General features: G+C 42.5%; 1 protein-coding gene and 1 pseudogene across 1 annotated transcript in view; one reads left to right on the top strand and one right to left on the bottom strand.

Moving 5' to 3' along the window:
- LOC138288383 (heterogeneous nuclear ribonucleoprotein A/B-like) overlaps window positions 1-3543 on the bottom strand; it is a 49061-nt pseudogene extending 45518 nt beyond the window's left edge.
- GYS2 (glycogen synthase 2) overlaps window positions 1-21225 on the top strand; it is a 498387-nt gene that overhangs the window by 187332 nt on the left and 289830 nt on the right. Inside the window, exon 5 of the mRNA XM_069228538.1 lies at window positions 17651-17795. Coding sequence (XP_069084639.1) covers window positions 17651-17795 — 145 coding nt within the window. The remainder of the gene's footprint in view (window positions 1-17650; window positions 17796-21225) is intronic.

The raw sequence follows: 21225 nt of genomic DNA, 5'->3' as shown, positions 1-21225 counted from the left end.
CCCTGCTATGCCATGAACACATGGTGCAGTTCTTTGGTGCTCCTTTGCTGGAAGAATTGGAACATGATTGTTCATTGTCATTCCAACCAGTCCTATGGTGCGTGCAACCTGTCCTTCATTACACTTGGTACCTCTTTGAGTGTCTACCATTGGTGTGTCTTGTTGTTCCCCCAGTGCCTCATGTGAACAGAGAACTGCTAATGTTCCCGATGAGGGTTTATTCACGGTCGTGCCCCTTGAGAGTGAGGCTGATTTGTGAGGCCAATTATGAGCCACCCCTTGTCAACTATTTGGCTTCTTCAGGCACTTTGAATGGTGCTGCCTTTGAGGGTGATCCTGCGCTTGAGGCTTCTGCGCACTTCTGCTCTGTGGATCCATCTGCCAAATCCTGTCATTGATTGGACATCTGACAATGTGGAGTCATTCCTAGATGCTGTCCCGTGCGATGACTTCAGAGACATTCTTCAAGATCATGATTATTGTTAAATAATTTGACCATTGGCCTAATTCTAAAATTAAAAATTCTTGACAAATCGCCTTATTAGTTCAATTCACATTTGGCCTGCTGTGCTTGTCATGATTGACATTTTATATCTTTGTATGTTTTTAGCTAGTTTTTAATTAGATTTTAGCATTTGTTTTTAGCTCAGAGCATTTTTAGCTTGGACTCATGCATCCTCTATAGCGTGTTAGCATCATTTTTACAGCAATATGGAGGGTGTGGTGAATCCATAGTCATTTATTGTGGGAAGCTGGAGATTAGCTTAGCACTTTGGCTTACATGCCTGTGCCTCCATCACCTAGTGACTTTTAACCTACTTAGCTTGCTCTGTTTTAGTCAATTTATTTGATTATTTCTTTTAAGATGCCTGCCATTGCTTTGGTTATAAAAATGTTTTGACTGCATTATCAGTGTCACTCTGTGAAGGCTTCATTATCAGTATCATGATCAAGTGATGAATGTAGGTAGGCACTTCATGCCCCCTTCTCAAATATGGATGGAAGGAACATAATGTACACTTGTCGGGGATTGTGTATATAATTGCTGCCACAAGTATGCCTCCTTATCTATTGTTTTGTAACACACCTGCGACAGGGGTCCTACATGGTCTGTATAAATATGCCTCACACAGACAGGGCCATCAGAGGGATTCCTACCAGATGCCATCAACACCATCTATGCTGCAAGTCACCTTGATGCAGAAACTAGCCTTCGTGTCCCCACAGAGTCTGACCTAGAGACCTCATTCCAAGGTAATGAGGGTTGAGGGCGCTTCTCGAGAATATGGTACTGGCAGATGAGGTTTATCACACCTAGCTATTTTTAGGGTAGAGATTAGGTTCTCCATGCTAGGATTTTTACATCTCATGTTTATTGCAAGATGGTGGGGGTCTTTGTATTCACAACTCTCATCTTCACAATAATGTTTATTTTATTATTCGTTATCCTAATCATTGCAGCTCATGCATTTTACTGTAGATTGCAGTGTTTTCAATAAACTTATTGAACGCTTTCCTTAATTTCCTTTATTGCCTGTGTGTGATTGAGACCTATTGCTAATGTGAGAAAAGGGTAACTTCCATTCCACCACGACTCCCCTAAGATGTTGCAATCTAGAGTCCATGCGTAAGGCTGACAGAAATCACCTTTTACCTTACTGCTTAGGTTTTTGGTGAGGCACTGCTTGTGAGCCGATAGGGTTGTGTCGACAGTTGCGACTTGTTGTAGGAGGGACTCAGTCGCCTTCAAACAAAAGTACTGTCATTCCTAAAACAATAGTCTCGCCCAGGAGTGACAGTCCAACTACAACAATATAGGAGACTGCTCTCCCATTAAATCAGGATATCACCAGAGGTGTTGTCAACTTTCTGTTCCTTGGTCTGTCACTGTAGACCCGCAAGTGTAGGGCACTCACTGTGGGCTTTGCAAAACTCTGCCTCGGATGACCCCCTTCAGTTTGCCTTTGCACTAACTCAGGTTAGTCCCCCAGGGAATCAATGTCTTCCCATGTAGGTTTCCAGGCATCTCCCTCAGGATCTGCCTCCTCCTGGACTGCAGCAATCTTAGAGGCAGGGTTTCCTTGCCCCTGCCTTTCTCTTTTTTTGCAGTTACCGGGCCATTTTTCCAGACTCCAGGTCCCAACCCCTGATGGGCTGTCATGGACCATGTGGTAAGGGACACGCACTCCGGCTGTGTGCTCCATGTCATTACCTAACAGACAGTCAACAGACAGGGCTGGATGTACAGCTACATTTAAGGGACCCGAGACCCTCCCCATTCAAAGGAAATCAGAGCCACAGGATAGTGTCCCACCTGGTTGTCAGCTGTCACAACCAGGTGGACTATGTCAGGGATTACCTGCTGTGAGGACTCCAATTGATACCTCACAGTAGACATATTGGCTTCTGTATCTCTCAAGGTGTCCATCTGCGGCCCATTGATTGTGGCCCACTTCCCATACTTCTTGGTATTACATAGGCCTACGGTCCCATCTGTCACCCAAGTTTACTATGGTAACCTCTGCATTCTCCGACCACTAACTGGGGCAACTTCCTCCACGAGCACTACACTCACTATTCCAGGGATAGACCCATGAATGAGGGGTTGCTTCCTTTACTCATAGATTGAATCTCCCTTCATGTGATCATATAGTAGAACTCACAGAACTTGGGTGTAAAGTGGTCTGATGGCCTCTTCTCATTAAAACCTCATTTCTTTTGTTCTGTGCCTTGCAAATGTAATCCATAAAATCCACCCAAGGCTGGTGAGACAACTTCTGGCTGTCTCTAAACTTTAACCACTGCTTGTCAGGGGTGAGACCATATTTCTGACAAGGGCTTCTTTCATGAGTGGCTACTTAATGCTATCATACTTCGCTGGGGCCAACAGAGAATTCCTCCCCTTAGTGGGTATATGCCTCCAGAGACAGGCTCCCCAATCCTCCTAAGGGGTTCTATACATCATCAGAGCTACCTATAAATAGGCCTCATACAGCCTATCTATGTCATTTCCACACTACATAGCTAGGCACCAGGTCTTTGGGAATGTAGACCCTTCTATTTCTGTTGGATATTGGACTGCTGTTAGACTCTGTGGTCGTGTTTGCTTTCATGTACAGCTCTTTCAGATTAACTTCTTGAGCTAGTGAGCTTTATTTTCTCCTCCAAGTCTTTCTGCCAAGGCTCTGATGCCAGCTGCCTTCTCCCTGACTACTTCTGCCTTTTTCTCCTCTGCAGCCAGTTTCAGCTGAGCCAGCTGTATTTGTAACTCCCTTCCCTCTCTCCTGTCTTCCAACTTCTCTGGGGATGGTTCTGGGAGGACACACTGCTTCCTGTCCTGCCAGGGTAGCTTACTCCTGGCAGCAAATTGTCCCCCTCCTCATTCTGCAGCTCTGGGCCTGTGACCATGCCATCTCTTTCCTCCTCCACACCCATCCATCCATCCCCAGGGTCATCACCCTCCTGCTCCTGTGTTGCCGCTTGCATCCTGCTGAGCTTCGTAAAGGCTCTGAGAGCTATTTGAAAGTCCACTTTTGTGGCCATCTTTCCCGTGGTTAGCCCTCTCTTCTTGCAGACTTTTTAAAACTCTGCCAACTTGAGGTTCTCAATGCTGGGGTGCTACAACTCCCTTTTCTCGAGCAGGTAACATAGGTGCACAAATGTGAGGCAAGAATTGAATTTGGAAAAAGGAATAAATAAGGTCTATTAAGGAGAATTTAAACAGAAGTTGATTCATATGTCAGACTATTATTAGATATGTTTAGTTTTGCACAAATCACTGAGTGACACTTCACAAACACAAGTAGTGGATCATACCACAGAATGTCAATGTAAGACATTGAACAATTAGTTGAAATGGGTTGAATACCCACTCAAATAATAAAGACAATTCTTGTCAGGGTGAACTACTAAAGTCAGTAAATAAACCTGTGCTTAACCTCCTGATAGGTTGGCAGAGAAGACGTGAGGCTTAACTTAGAGGTAATGTGCAAAGCACTATTAAAGTGAAAAAATAAAAATCCTAAACCAATTTTACACCAAAATAATAACAGTAAAACCAGAGATTTCTTTTTAACGTTTCTATTGAAAAGTAGCACCAAAAAGCAGAAAAGACCACAAGTGCAGATGTGGTTGTACTGGCCAGGTTGAAGTTACAAGTCTAGGCTGAACCTTGTGAAGTATTGGTTGGATACAGGGACTAGATTTGTCCTGCTGAACATTTGACCATCTCTGAGTCCAAACCTACTCCAGCAGCTGTAATTCATGCTGACAGTCCGCATGAGTAAACATGACAGCATGAAAGGTAGATCAGGTATTGCAGATGGTCGTTGTTTAGCAATAATTGCTGGTTGTTGCTGGAGCTTCGTGTTGGCAATGAATGTAGACTGTTGCAGTTGGATCTGGGTCTGGGAGCATTGCTGGTGATTCATCGCCAGGGGGTCACAGATGTTAATCCGTGGACGCGAGGAGTCCTCTTGCAGATGAGAACAGCCCAAAAATGTCTCAATCTTCACCTGGAGTGCAGGACGTGTTATATTGAGGCAGAAGGAGTGCTGTCTGATGGTCAGCCAAGGGTCCAGGACCTACGGCATCTTTTGGGGATCAGTAGTCACTCCAGCAGAGGCTAGCAGCAGGGCTCAGGCCAGTTCAGTTGGTTCTAGTCATCTAGGCAGTTACAAGGCAGGCCTCTGAAAGCTTGCTGTTTCCCTGTAGCTCAAACAGGAGGTGAGCTAACTGACCCTTGGAGTCCCTTCTGGGGAGTCTGGGTTTAAGGCAAAAGGGTCCAGTCTTCTACTCTTCAGACAGCAGGGCAGTCCTTCTTCTGAATCTATCACAGGTCCAGGAGTGTTCTGATGAGAGGTCCTGAAGGTGCTACTTTTGTTCCCAGTGCCAGCATGTGAGTGAGAGATACTCCCTTTGTCTAACCATTCCCTTTCCTGGATTTGACTCCAAACTGTCTAGGGTAACAGTGGGCCTGCAGACCTAGGCATGAGTTGAATGTGAGTTACATTTGTCGGTGGCATGTCAGATAGCCTTTAGAAGGCCTGAAGGGGTAAGGCAAACCCTGAGGCTACCATTTGAAGCTCAGGAAGAGCTGAGTAAAACCCTCCCCCAAGGCATCCTGCTCAGGAGAACAGCACCCTGCCCTACACCAAAAGCTTTTTGTCCCCATGTCTGGAAATAATTACAAAAGTCCACACAAGAGCCATTCATAGTCATGTGACCTTGGACACTGGCAGAAAGACACCTTTGTCTTAGGCAGAAAAATTTCAACTTTCTAAAGAGGCACTTTCAGAATAGTAACTTAAAATTTTACTTCAAAATTAAAGAGGATTTCAAATTGCAATTCATTTGAGTGGAAGAAACATTACTCTTTCTATTCCAAAACTGAAGTTATCACTTATTAAATGTCATAAGGTAAGCATGTGTTATTCCATGGCAGAACTAGCTCTACAACAGTGAAAAACAACGTTCTGAGTTTTTCAGTTTCAGGAAATGTAAAACTTAAACACGCGTCAGACTTTTTATATATCATGCACACTTCCCTAGGAATGGTTAGGGCCTAACCTAGGAGTGAGATATTCGTAGTAAAAAGGAAGGTTAGGCCTGGTAAAAGTTTTTTTTACCAGGTTGAAAAGGCAGTATAAATCTACACAACAGGCTGCAAAGCTAGGCCTCAGACGTGTTTTAATGGGCTACTTTAGTGGGTGGCAAAACAAGTGCTGCACGCTCACTAGTAGGATTTATTGTACAGACCCTGAGTACATGTGGTACTATTTTACTAGGGACGTCAACGTACATTAAATGTACCAATCAGGTGTAGGTCAATTTTAACATGTGCAGAAGGGAGAGCACAAACACTTTACCATTGGTTAGCAGGAGTAAAGTGCAAGAAGTCCTGAAAGCCAATAACAACCGGATAAGCAAAGGAAGGCAAAAATCTGGGATGACCCTGCGGAGATGTCCATGTCCAACTAGTATCTTTTATTCTCTGGCTTTTTGTTTTACACAGCACCTGCACAGAAAACATACAAAATAAAAACTATCTGGACTGCAAGCCTCAGGAATAAAAAACAGGTCATAAACATTTGAGGCCCACAAGTGACAGTCTGCTCAGGTACATGGCACAAATAACCTATGCACATTTGAGAAGGACTGTGATGGCATACATTAGTAAACTCAAGAGAGACGTGTTTGCCAGTGATTGTTGTCAGTGTGTTGAGCTCTCTCTGTTTTACCATTTCCTTTTCTGGTTTAACATGGGGATTTTATAAGTTCAGTATTTTGAAAGGAATGAGTAAGTAATCTCATTAATCTGTTTTGAGAGGTGTAGTGATTTGTGTGCAGTGTTTCTTTATGGAAATTCAGTCAATGGTTGAACCCTCATTGTGGGCATGGAAGGTGCACTGTTGTAGTGGGTTGTCGTCCGATAGGAATTAAATGTGGGGGGATGTGTTGGTGTCTTCATCTTTTGCCCAGCATAGGTTAAACTTTCCCAGAAAAAAATGTGATCACAATAGGAGGTGAGCTGATTATTGCTGTATTCAAAGGAAACCATCAATTAAACTATTTGCTGCTAGGTGGGTGGTAAAAGTTGTTCTGCCTCAGTGCTTTAGGTTTTGTGTTTGTGATGGCATTGGAATTAATAGCAGTTTGAGTTTATCAATTTTCATTTAGAAGACTCGTTTGGATAAAGGGAAACCTTGTCATCATTTTCTCTGTTCTATTAAGGTGGGGGGGTGTTTTTATGCAAGATGTGTGATTGTAGTATGGAGGGTGAGCCAAGCCAGTTTCTAATGACTGTAACAGTGTCAAATTCTTGGATGAGGGCTGATATGGAAGTTGTACTGGAGACCACAAACCTACCTTCAGGAGGGCAGCTTTAATGTGATGGGTAGTTGATGAGTCACTGGGTTCAGAGGAGTGAATCCTTTGTGCTTGATTGGGCAGAGTGGTCTTTGTGAGGAAATGGATTGAATTATATGGTGTGGTTGTGCACCTTCACCGAGGAAATCACTTACCAACTCTTTTAGGAAATGCATGTTTCATTTGTCAAACCTTCTAGCTAGCTCAACTCTGGGTAGCACTGGCTTTGAGCAGCAAGGTTATACAAAGGGACAAGTGTAAGGCTTTTAAACAGCATCAACATAATTGAGGAAGAGATTTACAAGACACTCAAGAAATCCAACACTAATTTTAACAATAGGCTGTATTTTTAGGCACCAAAATTAAAAAGATCCACCAGAATGTTCTGGAGATGCAGATTTTACGAGGCAAGTAAATATGCCATTTTTACTCACCCGCGAACAAGCATTGGCAAATTCAACAAATTTGAAATCAAAACCTTTTGAGTAAAAACTTTGGTAGTTGTATTGCGGTCAGTTAGAGCTACATTTGGTGACCAGCTCTGGCAGGGAGCCAGTCAGGGGGAGCAGCATGGTCTTTTGAAACAGTTAGCTCAATGAGAGAACCAATTTTTATCCCTTTATCCCTTTGCTATATGTTCCTATGGAAGTGGTCCTGGTGCAGTGGAAACAGGATGCTGAAGATGCTCAAGAATGCTGTGGATGTGATGCGGTTGATGGAGGTCTTTCTGCAGATACTCCTCAGTCCACAAGCTGGGTGGGGTGGTCCTGGCCACAGGGATCAACTTCCATTCAACCCTGCTATGGGTACCACACTGACAAAATTCCCCTAATTCCAAAACAGGAGTTGTAAGAAACTTGATTGTTGCCTGAGCTCTGCTCAGGCAGCAAACACAATCCTTGCCAGATGATCCACAAAAGTCACTAAATTAGCCTGTGCTTAACCCTCTGGTAGATTGGCATAAAAGCAGTCATGCATAACTTAGGGGCAATGTGTAAAATATTTATGCAGCACACAAACAGTTATAAAGTAAAAACACAACCCAACAAAAATCCCAAACCAATTTACAAAAAAAGAGCACATTGTGATAACTAAAATGATAAAAGAATGACAAAAACCCAATCAGTAAAACTGGAGATATTTAGTTTTAAACTTTTATTTAAAATAGCGCCTAAAAACACAAAGTGCCACTCGCCGTCACCTGGTCACACTAGACCAGGATAAAGTCACAAACTTAGGCCGACAATGATGGAATGCAGTTCAGATGCAGGGACCAGGTTAAACGAGCTGAAAAGTTTATTACTAAGGTCTGATTTAGAACACAGAGGATGTGTTACTCCATCACAACATAGCAGAAATCCCATCCACCGAAATCTAAATCCCAATATGTCCTATGGAATTTAAATTTTGGCCGACAGGGTATCCGCCACCATTGTGATGAAGAAATCCGCCCGCCAAGTTCTCAATCAGGCCCTAAGTCTGGGGAAAAGAGTTGCATTCATTTAGGAAGAGGCCACAAGGAGCAGACAGAGTGTCACAAATGATCGTCACTGTAGTGCAAAGAGCAGGTCAGGCGTCACAGATGGTCATCTTTGTAGCACATAGGGCTATTTGGGTGTTGGAGACAGTCATTGCTGTAGCTTTGTGTTAGAGATTGCCGCAGCCTGTCGTAGTGTGAAGTGCAGGTTTTGTGTAACTAGTTGTCACTGTAGACAAGAAGAGCAGGTCTCACCAGAGCTTCCCATTGGCGCCCATCGTGGGCTATAGAGTCCTGGCACAAATGGGCCTGTTTCAGTCGAGAGGAGCCCAAACTTCAGGATTTTCACCTCTTCTTTAGGAGGATAACACACGGCTGCCAGCCAAAGGTCCAGGTCCTGGGAAGGCACCTCTTGGGAATCAGAAACACTACAACAGATGTTCTCTATATGTGATAAGCTATACCTCTTTTGGAGAATAAATGGAGTAAAATGTATTCTATATCAAGAGAGAGATTTACATTGATTGCATAGGAAAAGAGTCCCACTGAGCCACTTTGTTTGATTTATTTCACTCCTGCAGATGCCAGCAGGACTCAGGCAGGTCCAGTTGTGTCTCAGCCAGCAAGGCACTCCTTCAAGCAGCCGGACAGTCTTCTGCCAGAAGAATGTACCCTGTTCTGGAACTTCCACAGGTTGAGGAGTGTTCTGAAGAGTGGCTCTAGAGGTTCCATATGTATTACTAGTGCCAGCCTTTGAATGGGAGGACACTCTCTCCTATCCTACATCTCGTTCTGGAAAGCTCTTCCTATCCCCTATCAAGTCTCCAGATTGTCTGTTGGTAACAAAAGGTAGAGGAGGCCTGGTATCAGGTTACAAAAAAGTAATGAGGTCCCACTTTGTGAATGCAGTTATTATTTCTCAGTGTTAGAATGTCTGGAGACGTATCGCGTTCATCAACAAGGCTAGAGATAGTATCAATATTGCTCCAAATCCAATTTTATTTTAGGAAACATTTAATTTGTGGTGAAAATGTGGGCACACAAAGGTCCAGGAGAATGTATGAGTTAGGCCAGCCAACACGTGTTTCGCCCCACAGGCGCGTAAGCCAGGGCTTTCTCAAGGCTGGGGAAGAGAAAGAGATGTCATGAGGCTAAGGAAATAGTAGAAACAAGTGTGATTATCTTAACACCGGTGAAGGGAAGCCAAGAGACTGTGCCAGGAAAATCCTGAGGGATTACTAAGAATAGAGACCCTATTGGCCCATGTGAGAGGTCGTGCTATCTGAGGACATGCTTCTCAAAATCAAGATCAAAATCAAAGACAAAAAGCAAAAAACAAAAGTCGAGCAAGTAGGAGAACAGTGCCGGATGTTGGAAAAGCTGGTGAATAGAAAAGGAATAGCCAGGAAAATTAAATATATATTGTTAATAATGACCAATTCAGGTATCCTTTATAGAGAATAAAGATAATCAAAGGCCAGATTTTAAATTACCTAAAATGACTAAAGTGTGAGAGAGAGCATGCTTTCGAAGAGAGACATTATTACGTTATGTTAAGGAAAGAAACGTGAATGAAGACGGTAAATGTTGCTGTGCAAACAGGGAGAAGAAAAGGGAGAAGAAAAAAGAAAAAAAGAAAAAAATAAAGAAAGGGAGAGCAAACGTACCATTTCAAGTAATTAATTGGTCAGATAGCCAAATGATCAGTCGGTAATATAAGTAATAATACAGCAGTTATCCTGAAATATAAGTGTATGCATGTAACATCACATAGCTGATATCAGTAAGTTATACATTAATTAACAGTCAAAGAAAAGCCTTTCCGGCTGAAAGATGTCTAATATTAAGGGTATGTATGAGAACAAAGTGTTATCTGTTTGAATAGAAAATAAGCACAATTGAGGTTGCAAATTAGGCTCAAAAGAAAAAAAGGAAAGAAGAAAAAGCAAATGAAAACAAGTTAATAAAGTTGTCAAGGTAGAATAACTACAAATAAAGATAAATGCCATTAGTTATGCCTAAAGGAGACCAAAAAGAAGAGAAGCCACCCGTTTTGTAGGCTCCAAAAATTTAAGTAATGCACTTTACGTCAGTAAGAATAATCAACTATTTGGACCGTCAAGTAATTAGAGTGTGAAAAGGAGCCGAATGTTTTCTCATAGGGAAAAAGTCCCCTGCGACAAGACTCACCCGTTTTCTGTTAATATTTAGGTTGACAGCCGCATTTACGCATCTGTCGCCTGAAGAAACATTCAAAAGACAGGCATTGCGCCGAAATTTAGCTCGCGTCTTTATACGCGGCCGGTAGAAATGTAATCTCTTGTCCTGCCTTGGTATAAACTATCGGGCATGGACAGGAAAACAGGACTAAAGCGCTTCCGGCATACTAGTGGCACACGACATCAGCAGCGCCATCTTGGTAGTAACCAAGAGCGGCGCCATCTTAACATGGAGCAATGCATGTATTAACATCCTAAGAAAAGGACTGAAAATTACAACCAAGTTATTTCGACCTTTTATATCGATGGTCTATTAAGTAATGGTTTGATTTAATAATTAGAGAATTAAAAAGACGAAAAGATTGGAAGAGGTGAATGTTGTTTTCTGTACATTTGTGATGTTGCCCTAACAACCTAAAGAAAGTGAAGCATGAAAGCCGAGAACAGATGAGGATAAAGTAACCTTATGAGAAAAATAAAGTAACCATATGAGAAAGCAAGAGTGCGTAGACAGAAAGCAAAAAAAGAAAAGAAAAAACATTAAGCAGGTTTTTAAGGCAAGAAAATAATAAGTACATTGTTACAAAAACAATCAAGGTGACATTGTTGTTAAGTATCTCAGTTTTACAATAGCCAATAATGCCACTCATAGTCTTTGTTCAGTCCATTATTAACTGTATTATGTCGGATTATAAGTCTACTTTCCTCCTTGCGCAGGCGTAATGCAGTGTTGCCACCTCGAGGGGTTGGTCTGATTCGTCGAAGGCCACAGAATGTAAAATTGCGTTCATGAGAGTAAAATTCTGTGAAATGTTCAACAAGTGGTGCTTTCGTATCCAGTTTTTGGATATTACGATAGTGTTCTTGGATTCTTATTTTGAGTGGGCGAATGGTACTGCCTATGTAGGCATGGTGGCATGGGCACCATATTATGTAGACAACATTTGGGCTTTCACGGTTTATGAAGTCATTGATGTAAAAACTTTGGTCATTGATGGTAGTTATTGTAGTTTTAGAGAGGCCCCACTTGCAGATTGAACATTTGCTGCATGTATAAAAACCCTTTGGTTTTGGAGGTAGAAATGATATTGGGGACTGATTTTGAAAAAATTATGAGCAGAGTTTATCTCTGAGGTTGGGAGCCCGTCTGAAGCCTATTTGTGGAAAATTGGTTATGTGTTGATTAATGGAGGGGTTATTTTGTAGGAGGTACCAGTGTTTGCGAAGGAGTTTCCGAATCAAGTAGTGACCATTATGAAATTCAGTAATAAACCGAATAACAGACTTCGTATTCAGTGTGTGGGATTTGTTTAATAGCTTAATGCGTTCCATGTCACCTAGTTTGTCCTTAGTTACGTTGAGTGATTGACGATTGTAACCCCTGGCCATTAGTCTCTCAGTCATTTGGGTGGAAACGATGTCATAGTCTGTTTTGGTAGAGCAATTCAATCTGGCTCTTTTATATTCACCCTGAGGAATATTCCGGATGGTGCTTGAAGGGTGACAGCTGGTGGCATGGAGGATTGAATTTGCTGCTGTCGTTTTCCGAAAGAATTTTGTGTGTAACTTGTCTTCTTTTATAAAGATCAAAAGGTCCAAGTACTCTACTGATGAGTTAGAGATTTGATAAGTAATGTCGATGCCCCATTTGTTGGGCACTAGTGACTGAAAGAATTGATTAAGAAGACCCTTCTGACCTTGCCAAATTAATAAGATGTCATCAATGTACCAACCCCAAAAGATCATATGTTTGGAAAGGTGTTCAGTTAGATCATTCCATAGCCAGTGGTTTTCTACTGCACCCATCAGTATACAGGCATAAGGTGGGGCAAATTTCAGGTTACTTTGTGAGTGAAGGAGACAAAGCCCTTTGAAGTGTAAGTAGGGCTGTGTACAACCCCTCCCCAATCATCCTGTCAGAATGGCCTATCCTGTCCACACCTAAGCCCCTTTTGTATTACTGTCAATACACACACCCCAACAGCAGAACCATTCACAGTCATGTGACCCAGAATACTGGCAGAAGGAACAAATGTTGAGGAAAAAAAAACACCAACTATCTAAAAGTTGCATTTCCAGAATTGTGATTTAATATCTGACTTTACAATTAAAGAGGATTTTACTTTACAATTCATTTGAGTGTGAACATCATATGTCTATCTGCTCCCAATCAAAAGTTAGCACTTACTAAATGTAAAAAGGTAGGCCAGTGTTAGCAAATGGGACAAATAGACATTACAATAGTCCCAAAAAACTTTTAGTTTTTCACTGCCAGGACATGTAAAACCTAAGTAAACGTCCTACTTTTTAAATACTGTGCACCCTATCCTTTAGGCCCCACTTTTGGGATAACTAATAAGTATTAAAATGCAACATTTAGGCCTGTCAAAGGTTTATTTTTCTATGTCAAAATGGCAGTTTAAAACTGAACTGCAGGTTGCAGTGGCATGGCTGAGTAATGTTTTAAGAGGCTACTTTAGTATGGGAACAATTAGAGTGCTGCAGACTCACACGTAGCATTTAGTGTACCGGCCCTGGGTACATGTTGAACCATTTAGTAGGGAGTTGGGAGTAAATTAAATGAGCTAACTATGTTCCTTGTACGGTGTGCGCCTGTGCGCATGCATACCTTTCCTTTGAAAAGCACCCAGGTCCTCTTTTGGAGTGTGCACGCCGAACATGGACAAAGAGACACTTTGTCACATGCTCATTTCAAATTAATGACCTGAAAGTTTCTCTAGGTGCTGGACAGCACTCAAAATCCTGTGAGAAGTATCAGAAAAGTATAGGGGCACTCAGGGGCATTTTGTGCAATAACAAGCAGATTTCACACATGCCCCCTGCATGGGGCAGCTGCTGGGGTGTTTTCTGTAAATAATGTAGGAGGCTGGGAATCGGGCACTGTGCAATGGGCCATGTCCTGATGGGAGGAGGGCAGATTGTCAGGAGGGTTAAAGCATTTCTGTATGACTGATGCCCTGGAGGAGGGTCTACTAAAGTTAACTGGAAATTTAGCAGTCCCATTGCACATCAAAGCACGTGTTGCATGTCACTGGCCTCTCAGGTTCCATGCATCCTACAGTGATGTAATGTCTGAGGCCAGGGGTTTATGTGAGGTAGGTCCAGTGAAAACAGTTATGGATTCATACCAACTACTATATTCATGTCCTCAATGGTGCAGGTAAAAACAATTTTGTCTTGAGAATATGTACAAGAATTCTGAAAGTAATACAGATCAGCAATGGAGTCCCTGTTACATTTCACTTTTTTTTAACTTCATGATGCATGATATATCCAATCCTGCTTCCTAAAGTATTTTATTTTCCCAGATGTGTTTCAGTGATTCATTTTTTGATGCAGAGTAAGCAAATTGTACAGTGCATCTTGCAAGCTGAGATAACGCCAATCCTTTGGGTGAGTTAAGGGTGTGGATGGGATTTATGATGGGGCATGACTGAGCACTACAAAATTGCACCTGAAAGTAGTGTGAGTTTCTCCTAGTGCCTCTCACTGAGTCATAATGGTGCTCAGAAAACATGTTGATGCAATTTTTGGCCTCTCTGTAGAGCATAGAGCGTAGGTCGCATTTGTGCTATTTGAAACAAAGGAGGCACATAGTTGTCAAGATAGTGAAAGTGAAGTATTAGTGGTAGGAGGTCAACAAATTAACAGGGCTGTCCGAGGCAAAGGTATGGCTTGGCTCTAAGAACCTGTGCATGAGCCAAGTCCTGATAACGTGTGGCGTGTAAATTATGCATCAAATATCATGCAAAAGTATGGGAGTCTCTTCCAAATTCCAAAAAGCATATTTCTTTAACATACTGGAATGTTTCACTTTAGTACATCAGAATATTTCAGTATGTTGAAAAGCATTTAATAATACTGACAGTTTGTCAATATGAACTTAGAAACATTCATGCCTCCTGCCGTGACAGCAGTGCCATTAGTTAATTAAGGGTTAAGTGAGTTGTCATGTGCACCCTAAATATGGCCTATATTCTTATTATAGGTGGAGCAATGTTATAGTCAATTAAATCAAACAGAAGATATGTTTTGTACGGCACACATCTTCAACTTGCAAATTCCTTGTTGCTCTTATATGCAATAATGAAGAAAAAAGAGAGACATGTAAATAAAATACATACCTGAGATGACACAACTTGGTCAAGCAGTGAAGCCAAGATTGACCCAGGGTTTTCTCACATTGTGCAGTTTTGGCACTAGATTGTATCTTATTATCTCTAATGATATACATCAAGGGTTAATGTTTCTCTTGATTTCTTGGCGCATGAGCTTATAGTGTGGGTGGCAGGCAGAAGCTGCATGAAAGCTCAGCTCATTTTAGTCTTGAAGTTCCAAAAGGGACCTCAAGGTGAGCCAGAGCCAGACTTCTGGCTCGAGCCTACAATGGCTCATCCACCTCTTTGAAGTGTTGACGGTGCTAAAGAGAAAAAAAAACATTGTGATAGAGAGAGTGAAAGCATGGTCCTTTAATCCTTTGAGGGGACAGAAGAAACACATAATGGGAGAGGACATGTCCTGAAAGGGTGTGCCTTGCTCAACACTCTAGAGGAACCAATGTTCCACTGTAATTTACAGCTAATTATATAAGTGAAATGCATACTCCCCCTTCTGGCCACATGTGCTCCCTGGAGGGCAATCTAAAGTAGTTTTGCGGTCCTGGAGAGGATGAGGACTGTTGCTGCTGCCCTTAGCGACACTTGGAAATGCCATGTCCTTTGTATTACAGAAACAACTGGTTGGAGTCCTACTACAGGTTGTGAGGAGTGGCACTGCCAAAAGGCTATAGCTTGGGAGTAATCCATGAACTTACCATACTGTCTGTAGAACCGAAGAGCAGGAGAAGTCATGTGATGCATATACAGGTGCATGATGGGCATCACCGAATGGATGAAAAACAACAGCCCAATACTCATTACAGACAAAATTGAAGTGCTGATCTTCAGGGACAACACCTCCTAGTGGAAAAACTCACGGCAGCCTACTGGACATAGATGTTCACCCTGACAGACACACTTGCAACCTTGGCATCATCCTGGACAGCAAGCTCACCATGAAAAACCAGATTGAGGTAGTTTCTTCTGCTTTATGTGCTCTGTACGATTTTCAAAAGGCTCCCCTCAACACCAGATGAACCATCATTCAAGCCCTAGTCACCAGCCAACTGGACTTAGGCAATGCACTCTATGTAGGAATCACCACCACCTCCTGAAGAGACTGCAGACCATAAAGAACCCACGGCTAGCCTCATCCCCAACCTTCCAAATGGACCCCCATCACCCGCCACCTCAGGAAGCTTCATTGGCACCCTATTATGAAGAGATGCCAATTCAAGATGTTGATCCACAACATTGTTTAAAGCCTTTCACAATCAAGGACCAGCAAACCTTAACCACCCCCTGAACTTCCACCAACTCTCCAGACTCCTGCACTTGGTTTTCTTCTCCCTCACGCACCACCCCGGCATCTGCCGGAGCAACAGTGGAGGAAGCGTCTTCTACCTCATGGCAAAAGCCTGGAATGACCCTCTCCTTCATCTGCGGACCTCCTCCTCTCTTCTGGAATTCAGGAACGAACTCAAGACCTGGATACCCTTGCAGGTGATTAGCCATGCTTTATAAATCCAGTTTGATTGATTGACATGTCTTACAACCATCATAACAGTCTAATATTTGGCTCCTGTGCTGCTAGCCCATTGCCAATTAAGCCACCAAAAGGGTGGTGCAGTCCAAGCCTCCGACTGTACCTGCATTTGTTTGGACCCTCAGTCCTCTTAAAAACATATTCTGCATATGCATCATGTCATCACATGCCCAAATGAGCCGAAGATATATGAGCTGATGCTCTTCCAGCATTCTTTTGAATATGGCATGCAAAGCCGCTCACGTACCATTGGACGTGCAGCCCATACCGGAATAGATGCTGTCCTACTCTTGCGTGTTTGCTTGACAATTTCCAGTGGTATTGTCTATTGGAAACACCTTTTTTCGACAAGGATGCTTGCTGTTCTGTTTTTCCAATTTACTAATTGATCGTAAAAAGCCAGGAGGCTGTATCCATATTGGTTGCACACAAAATAATAATGAAAGCAATTGCTGTGTGTTCTGTACACAGGGATGGACGGGTTTATTTTTGAAATTACATTTGAATTATACTTTTATGTAACAATTTTCAATTTCATGGTTGATCTTGCCTTGCGAAATTCCTTTCCAAAAACTACTGTTGAAAACCTACTGACTTTAATTTTGGATTGCTTGGAATGTCTGGCCTAGTCTCGTCAGTAGCCAGTTCTCCCGATATTTTGAATGGATCAGCTATAGGCCTTGCTATTTATTGTTCCTGGTGAGTTGTTTGGCATGTGGTGTCAGGGTGGATACAATTTCCATTCAATTTTCACAATGTGAGTTGATCATCAGAGTTGTGTTGCAAAATCTATTGAAACTTTTACATGTATCACACTAATATTTTTTGCAAGATTCAGACATTCGTTTTTTTTGTTTTTTGTTTAAGCAATTACAGCCAAAACAAGAAAGCTATTTTCTTTAGAAAAATAACCTTGCTCAATTTTGCTTCAGAATGTGTGAACGTTTTTAAAATATATAATCCTGTAACAATCAATATTGTAAAACTGATTAATCAGATTCATGTATGTATTGGTTATAGACTAAATTGCCCTGTAATCGATAACAAAATGTATTAAAGTGTTTCTCATACAAAATTGTAATTTTTGATACATTCTGTTACAAAAAAATTCATACTGGGTTATTGCATTTTTTAAAGGAATAGATGTTGAAATTCCTGAGTGGAATAGACGCCGTGAGGGAATAAAACTATAGCGGCCTTTTTTAAGTATTTCATTCATAATTCAGTTCCGTTCGGAATTGTGAATTGTCCTGTTTTCAGTGACCCTAGTAACCTTTTCGGATAGCTCATGTGCTGTTGGTTTGCTGGGTATTCCTCAAGTGCAGTTGTGGATTGTTACAATGAATACATTTTTAAACTAACTAAAGGAGTATGAATGTGTTATTTCAAAAGTTGTGGCTTAAGTATTTGCCTTTCTTAACAGTTCAACATTGACAAGGAGGCCGGTGATAGACAGATCTACCATCGATATTGCATGGAACGCGCGGCCGTTCACTGTGCTCATGTATTTACTACTGTGTCGGAGATCACTGGCATCGAAGCAGAACATATGCTTATGAGGAAAGCAGGTAGGGTGATTAAACGCATTTGTTAATTTATTTTTGGTACACTAACAATAGTACATTGATGAATGATTAGACTATACGGTAGCTTCTTTTTTTCTATAGATTTTTGTTTATTCATAAACATGCAATGCCAAACGTTTATGAATAGTTTTCTTATAAAGTTTCTCAAATACATTAAAAACATACAGGAAAGTTCAGTTTGGGTCCACAAGATCCCTGAAAAGAACACCAGAGAACGTCGTGTAATTGGAGGGATCAGAACATGAAAACGTTTTGGGGAATTGAAAATAAGGACTTTGGTGAGAGAAAAGAGGAAGTGTGTTCTGTGTTCCCCACTTTGTCTCTGTAACCTTTTATAGATGAAGGGCCCTTTCTCCATAGATACTAAGGACGATTTCAGATGTAACTGAAAAAAGAGAAGTTTCCACAAGTTGGTAAATATATGAAGCAAACATAGGGTGACCATACATCTTGCTTGTCCCAGTTTTTGCGGACCCTTGTAAACATGTGCCTATATATATAATTCACTTAAAAAACCAAAGGTTACAGGGACTTTACTCGTACAAAACCAGAGAAATTAAGCAGTTATAGAGTTATTTCATGTAACTATAACTCGCACCCCTGCCATGCACAGTTTTTTCTTCAATATTTGACTGCTAATGTTTCATTGATATTTTTATTGACGTTATAAAAGTTCTGTAATATCTGGGGAAGTCAGCAGTGCATGGCGAGAGTGCGAGATATAGTTACCTTAGGCCACAAGTTATAGTAAATTCAGAACCTAACTATAACATCCCTGTAACCTTTGTGTTTTTTAGTGAATTTCTTTTTTTTTTTTAACTGTAAAGTGATTTTCATTACTATATATGAATCCAACCACCACTGCACATGACCAAAGGCTTGTGGCCAGGCCCTGTGGCCAACCCTCTATAACCACACAATCCTGCACCATGCACAGCTGAAGGCTATGCATGGTGGGGGTTGGCTGCAGGGCCTGCAGCCAACCCCTATAACCAGCCAACCCCCGCTGCACACAGCCTTTGGCAGTTTGAGGCAGGAATAGGATGCAGGGCCTATTTCTCTGGGTGTGAGAATAGGTGTGAGAGGGTGTCTTGGGTGTGAGAGGGTTCTATGTAAGTGTGTGTGGGTGTGAAAGTGTCTGTCTCATTGTGAGAGTAGGAGTGAGAGGGTGTCTCGGTGTGACAATGGGTGTGAGAGCACCTCTGTGAGTGGGTGTGTGAGTGTCTGTGTTGATCTGTGAGTGTGTGTGAGTCTGAGTGGGTCTTTGAGTGGGTGCATGAGTGTCTAAGTGGGTCTGTGAGTGAGTGCATAAGTCTCTGAGTGGGTCTTGAGTGGGTGCATGAGTTCCTGAGTAGGTCTGTGAGTGAGTGTATGATTCTCTAAATGGGTCTGTGAGTGGGTGCGTGAGTCTTTGAGTGGATCTGTGAGTGGGTCTGTGAGTAGGTGCATGAGTGTCTCTGTAAATGGGTGTGTGAGTGTCTGTGAGAATGTGTCAGTAGCTATATCAGTAACTGCCACAAAGGAACCTCATCTGCCCTTTTATCCATCTACTCAAGTGGAGTTCTTTCTGCCTCCTTGGGCAAATGTCCAGTATGTATTCTGCACTACAGCTGTGTAATGGACCATGAGGAAATGTCACCAGTGACCTTGTGTGTATTGGCAACGTGATTATTCCTCATGCCTGTTTCTCTAGAATTCTGTGACAACATGAATCCTCTTATAGAGAGGCCAACAAGACTACAAAGATGTTACTAGACTCCACCAAACCTGGGTCCTTCCTCTTATAAATATAAAGTAAGTGCTTCTTTGTTTTGTGAAGATGTCCTCATTGTGCACGATGGGGACTGTGGGGGGGGGGGAGCCTCAAGGCCCTCACCATCCCAGCCAGCTACCTGCCTCCTGCGGGAGCCGGCTTTCGGCTTTGCTCTTTCATACAAGGAGCTACTAAACATGCAGCTCCCTGTGTGCAAGAGCAATCATTTCATGTCTTTCCCATCCTGCATCTTTGCGGGCAGGGAAAGAGATGAAACATCGGCTTCCAGAGGGGCGGGAGCACTTCAATAGCTCTTGCCCGCTAGAAGCAGAGTGTTTGCTCTAACTTGGCAGGAGCTGTCAAAGTTCACACCAAGTCTGAGCAAACAGCTATGTCCTGGGGGTGGCCACCCTGGGATATGGCAGGAGCCAGCCCTGGGGGTGGCAGTCTCCAGGGTCATTATTGGCTCCACAAGGGGAGCCGCATGGCCCCCTCCAACATTTACTTTGGCCCTGTGGAGGTGGTGGCCCCTGGGGTTGGGGGTATGCAACTGCCCCCCTTCATCATGTCATTTCAGCCCTGGGGTTCTGGCGGTCTCCGGGACTGCAGGGGGACCACGCAGGCCCCTCCTCAGAAATTTCATAGTCAGCTCCGGGGAGGTGGTGGTCCCAGGGGCTTTGGGGGAGGTCATACGGGCCTCCCCTATTACACATACATATGTTGCTCTTGGGAGGTGGTGGTCACTGGGGAGCAGAGGAGCTGCTCGGCTGCCCCACATATCTAAACATCATTACCCCAGGGAGGTGGTGGTCCCAGGGGCTATAAGCCCTACGAGGGGGGCTCCATGTGCCCACCTTCTTTTTTCACCCTCCAATGTCCTTGGAACCTGGCTCCCCAGGGGCAAAAATAAAAGCAAGCGTGGGGGACCATGCTTGATGATTCTTTTTTTTTAAATCACAGCAAACGTAAAATCACCTCAAAATTTGCAGATACGCCATGATTTTCACTGCAATTTAAAAAACAATACTTTTAAGCCATGGAGGGGGTCTCCTGCACCAAGGCTAGAGAGATAGGATAACAATACCCTGCTCCCTTTTCATTGTTTACATTTTTTTTAGACTCAGCTGAAACTGAGTCTCAAAATGGCTGCCAACACTTCCTGGTTGAAGTGCTGACAGCCACTCAGATCTCTGCACGAGATCAGGAGTATTCACTAAGCCTTCGCGCCTCCAGATATCTATATTTAGTTTTGTTTTAATATCTCAAAACATACTGAACAGATTTACACCAAACAACAAAAAGCCCTCTTTTTAGACCAAAAGCTAGCTTTTTACCAACTTTGGTGTAATTCCGTGAAGCACTTCAGGTTGTAGTTGTGTTCAAACTGCTTATGGGAAACACACTTTCTTTGATCCACCCCTTTTCTCTATCCCCACTTGACGGATCACCCTGAAACTTCTCATGTACAACAGAATTCTCAGGAACACTTTTATTGAAAAATTTTGTGAAGATTCTTCAAACTGCGTCAAAGATATAGGCAAGTCAAAAACACTTTTTCTATGCAAACATGGTCCAAACTATAACTACCTACTGGCAACCACCAAGATCACAGGGACGTTATAGTTAGGCTCACATTTCAACTCGCCATGCACAGTATTT

Source organism: Pleurodeles waltl, chromosome 4_1 (assembly GCF_031143425.1).
Source record: "Pleurodeles waltl isolate 20211129_DDA chromosome 4_1, aPleWal1.hap1.20221129, whole genome shotgun sequence".
Classification (NCBI taxonomy): domain Eukaryota; kingdom Metazoa; phylum Chordata; class Amphibia; order Caudata; family Salamandridae; genus Pleurodeles; species Pleurodeles waltl.
This window is presented reverse-complemented; position numbering and strand designations above follow the sequence as displayed.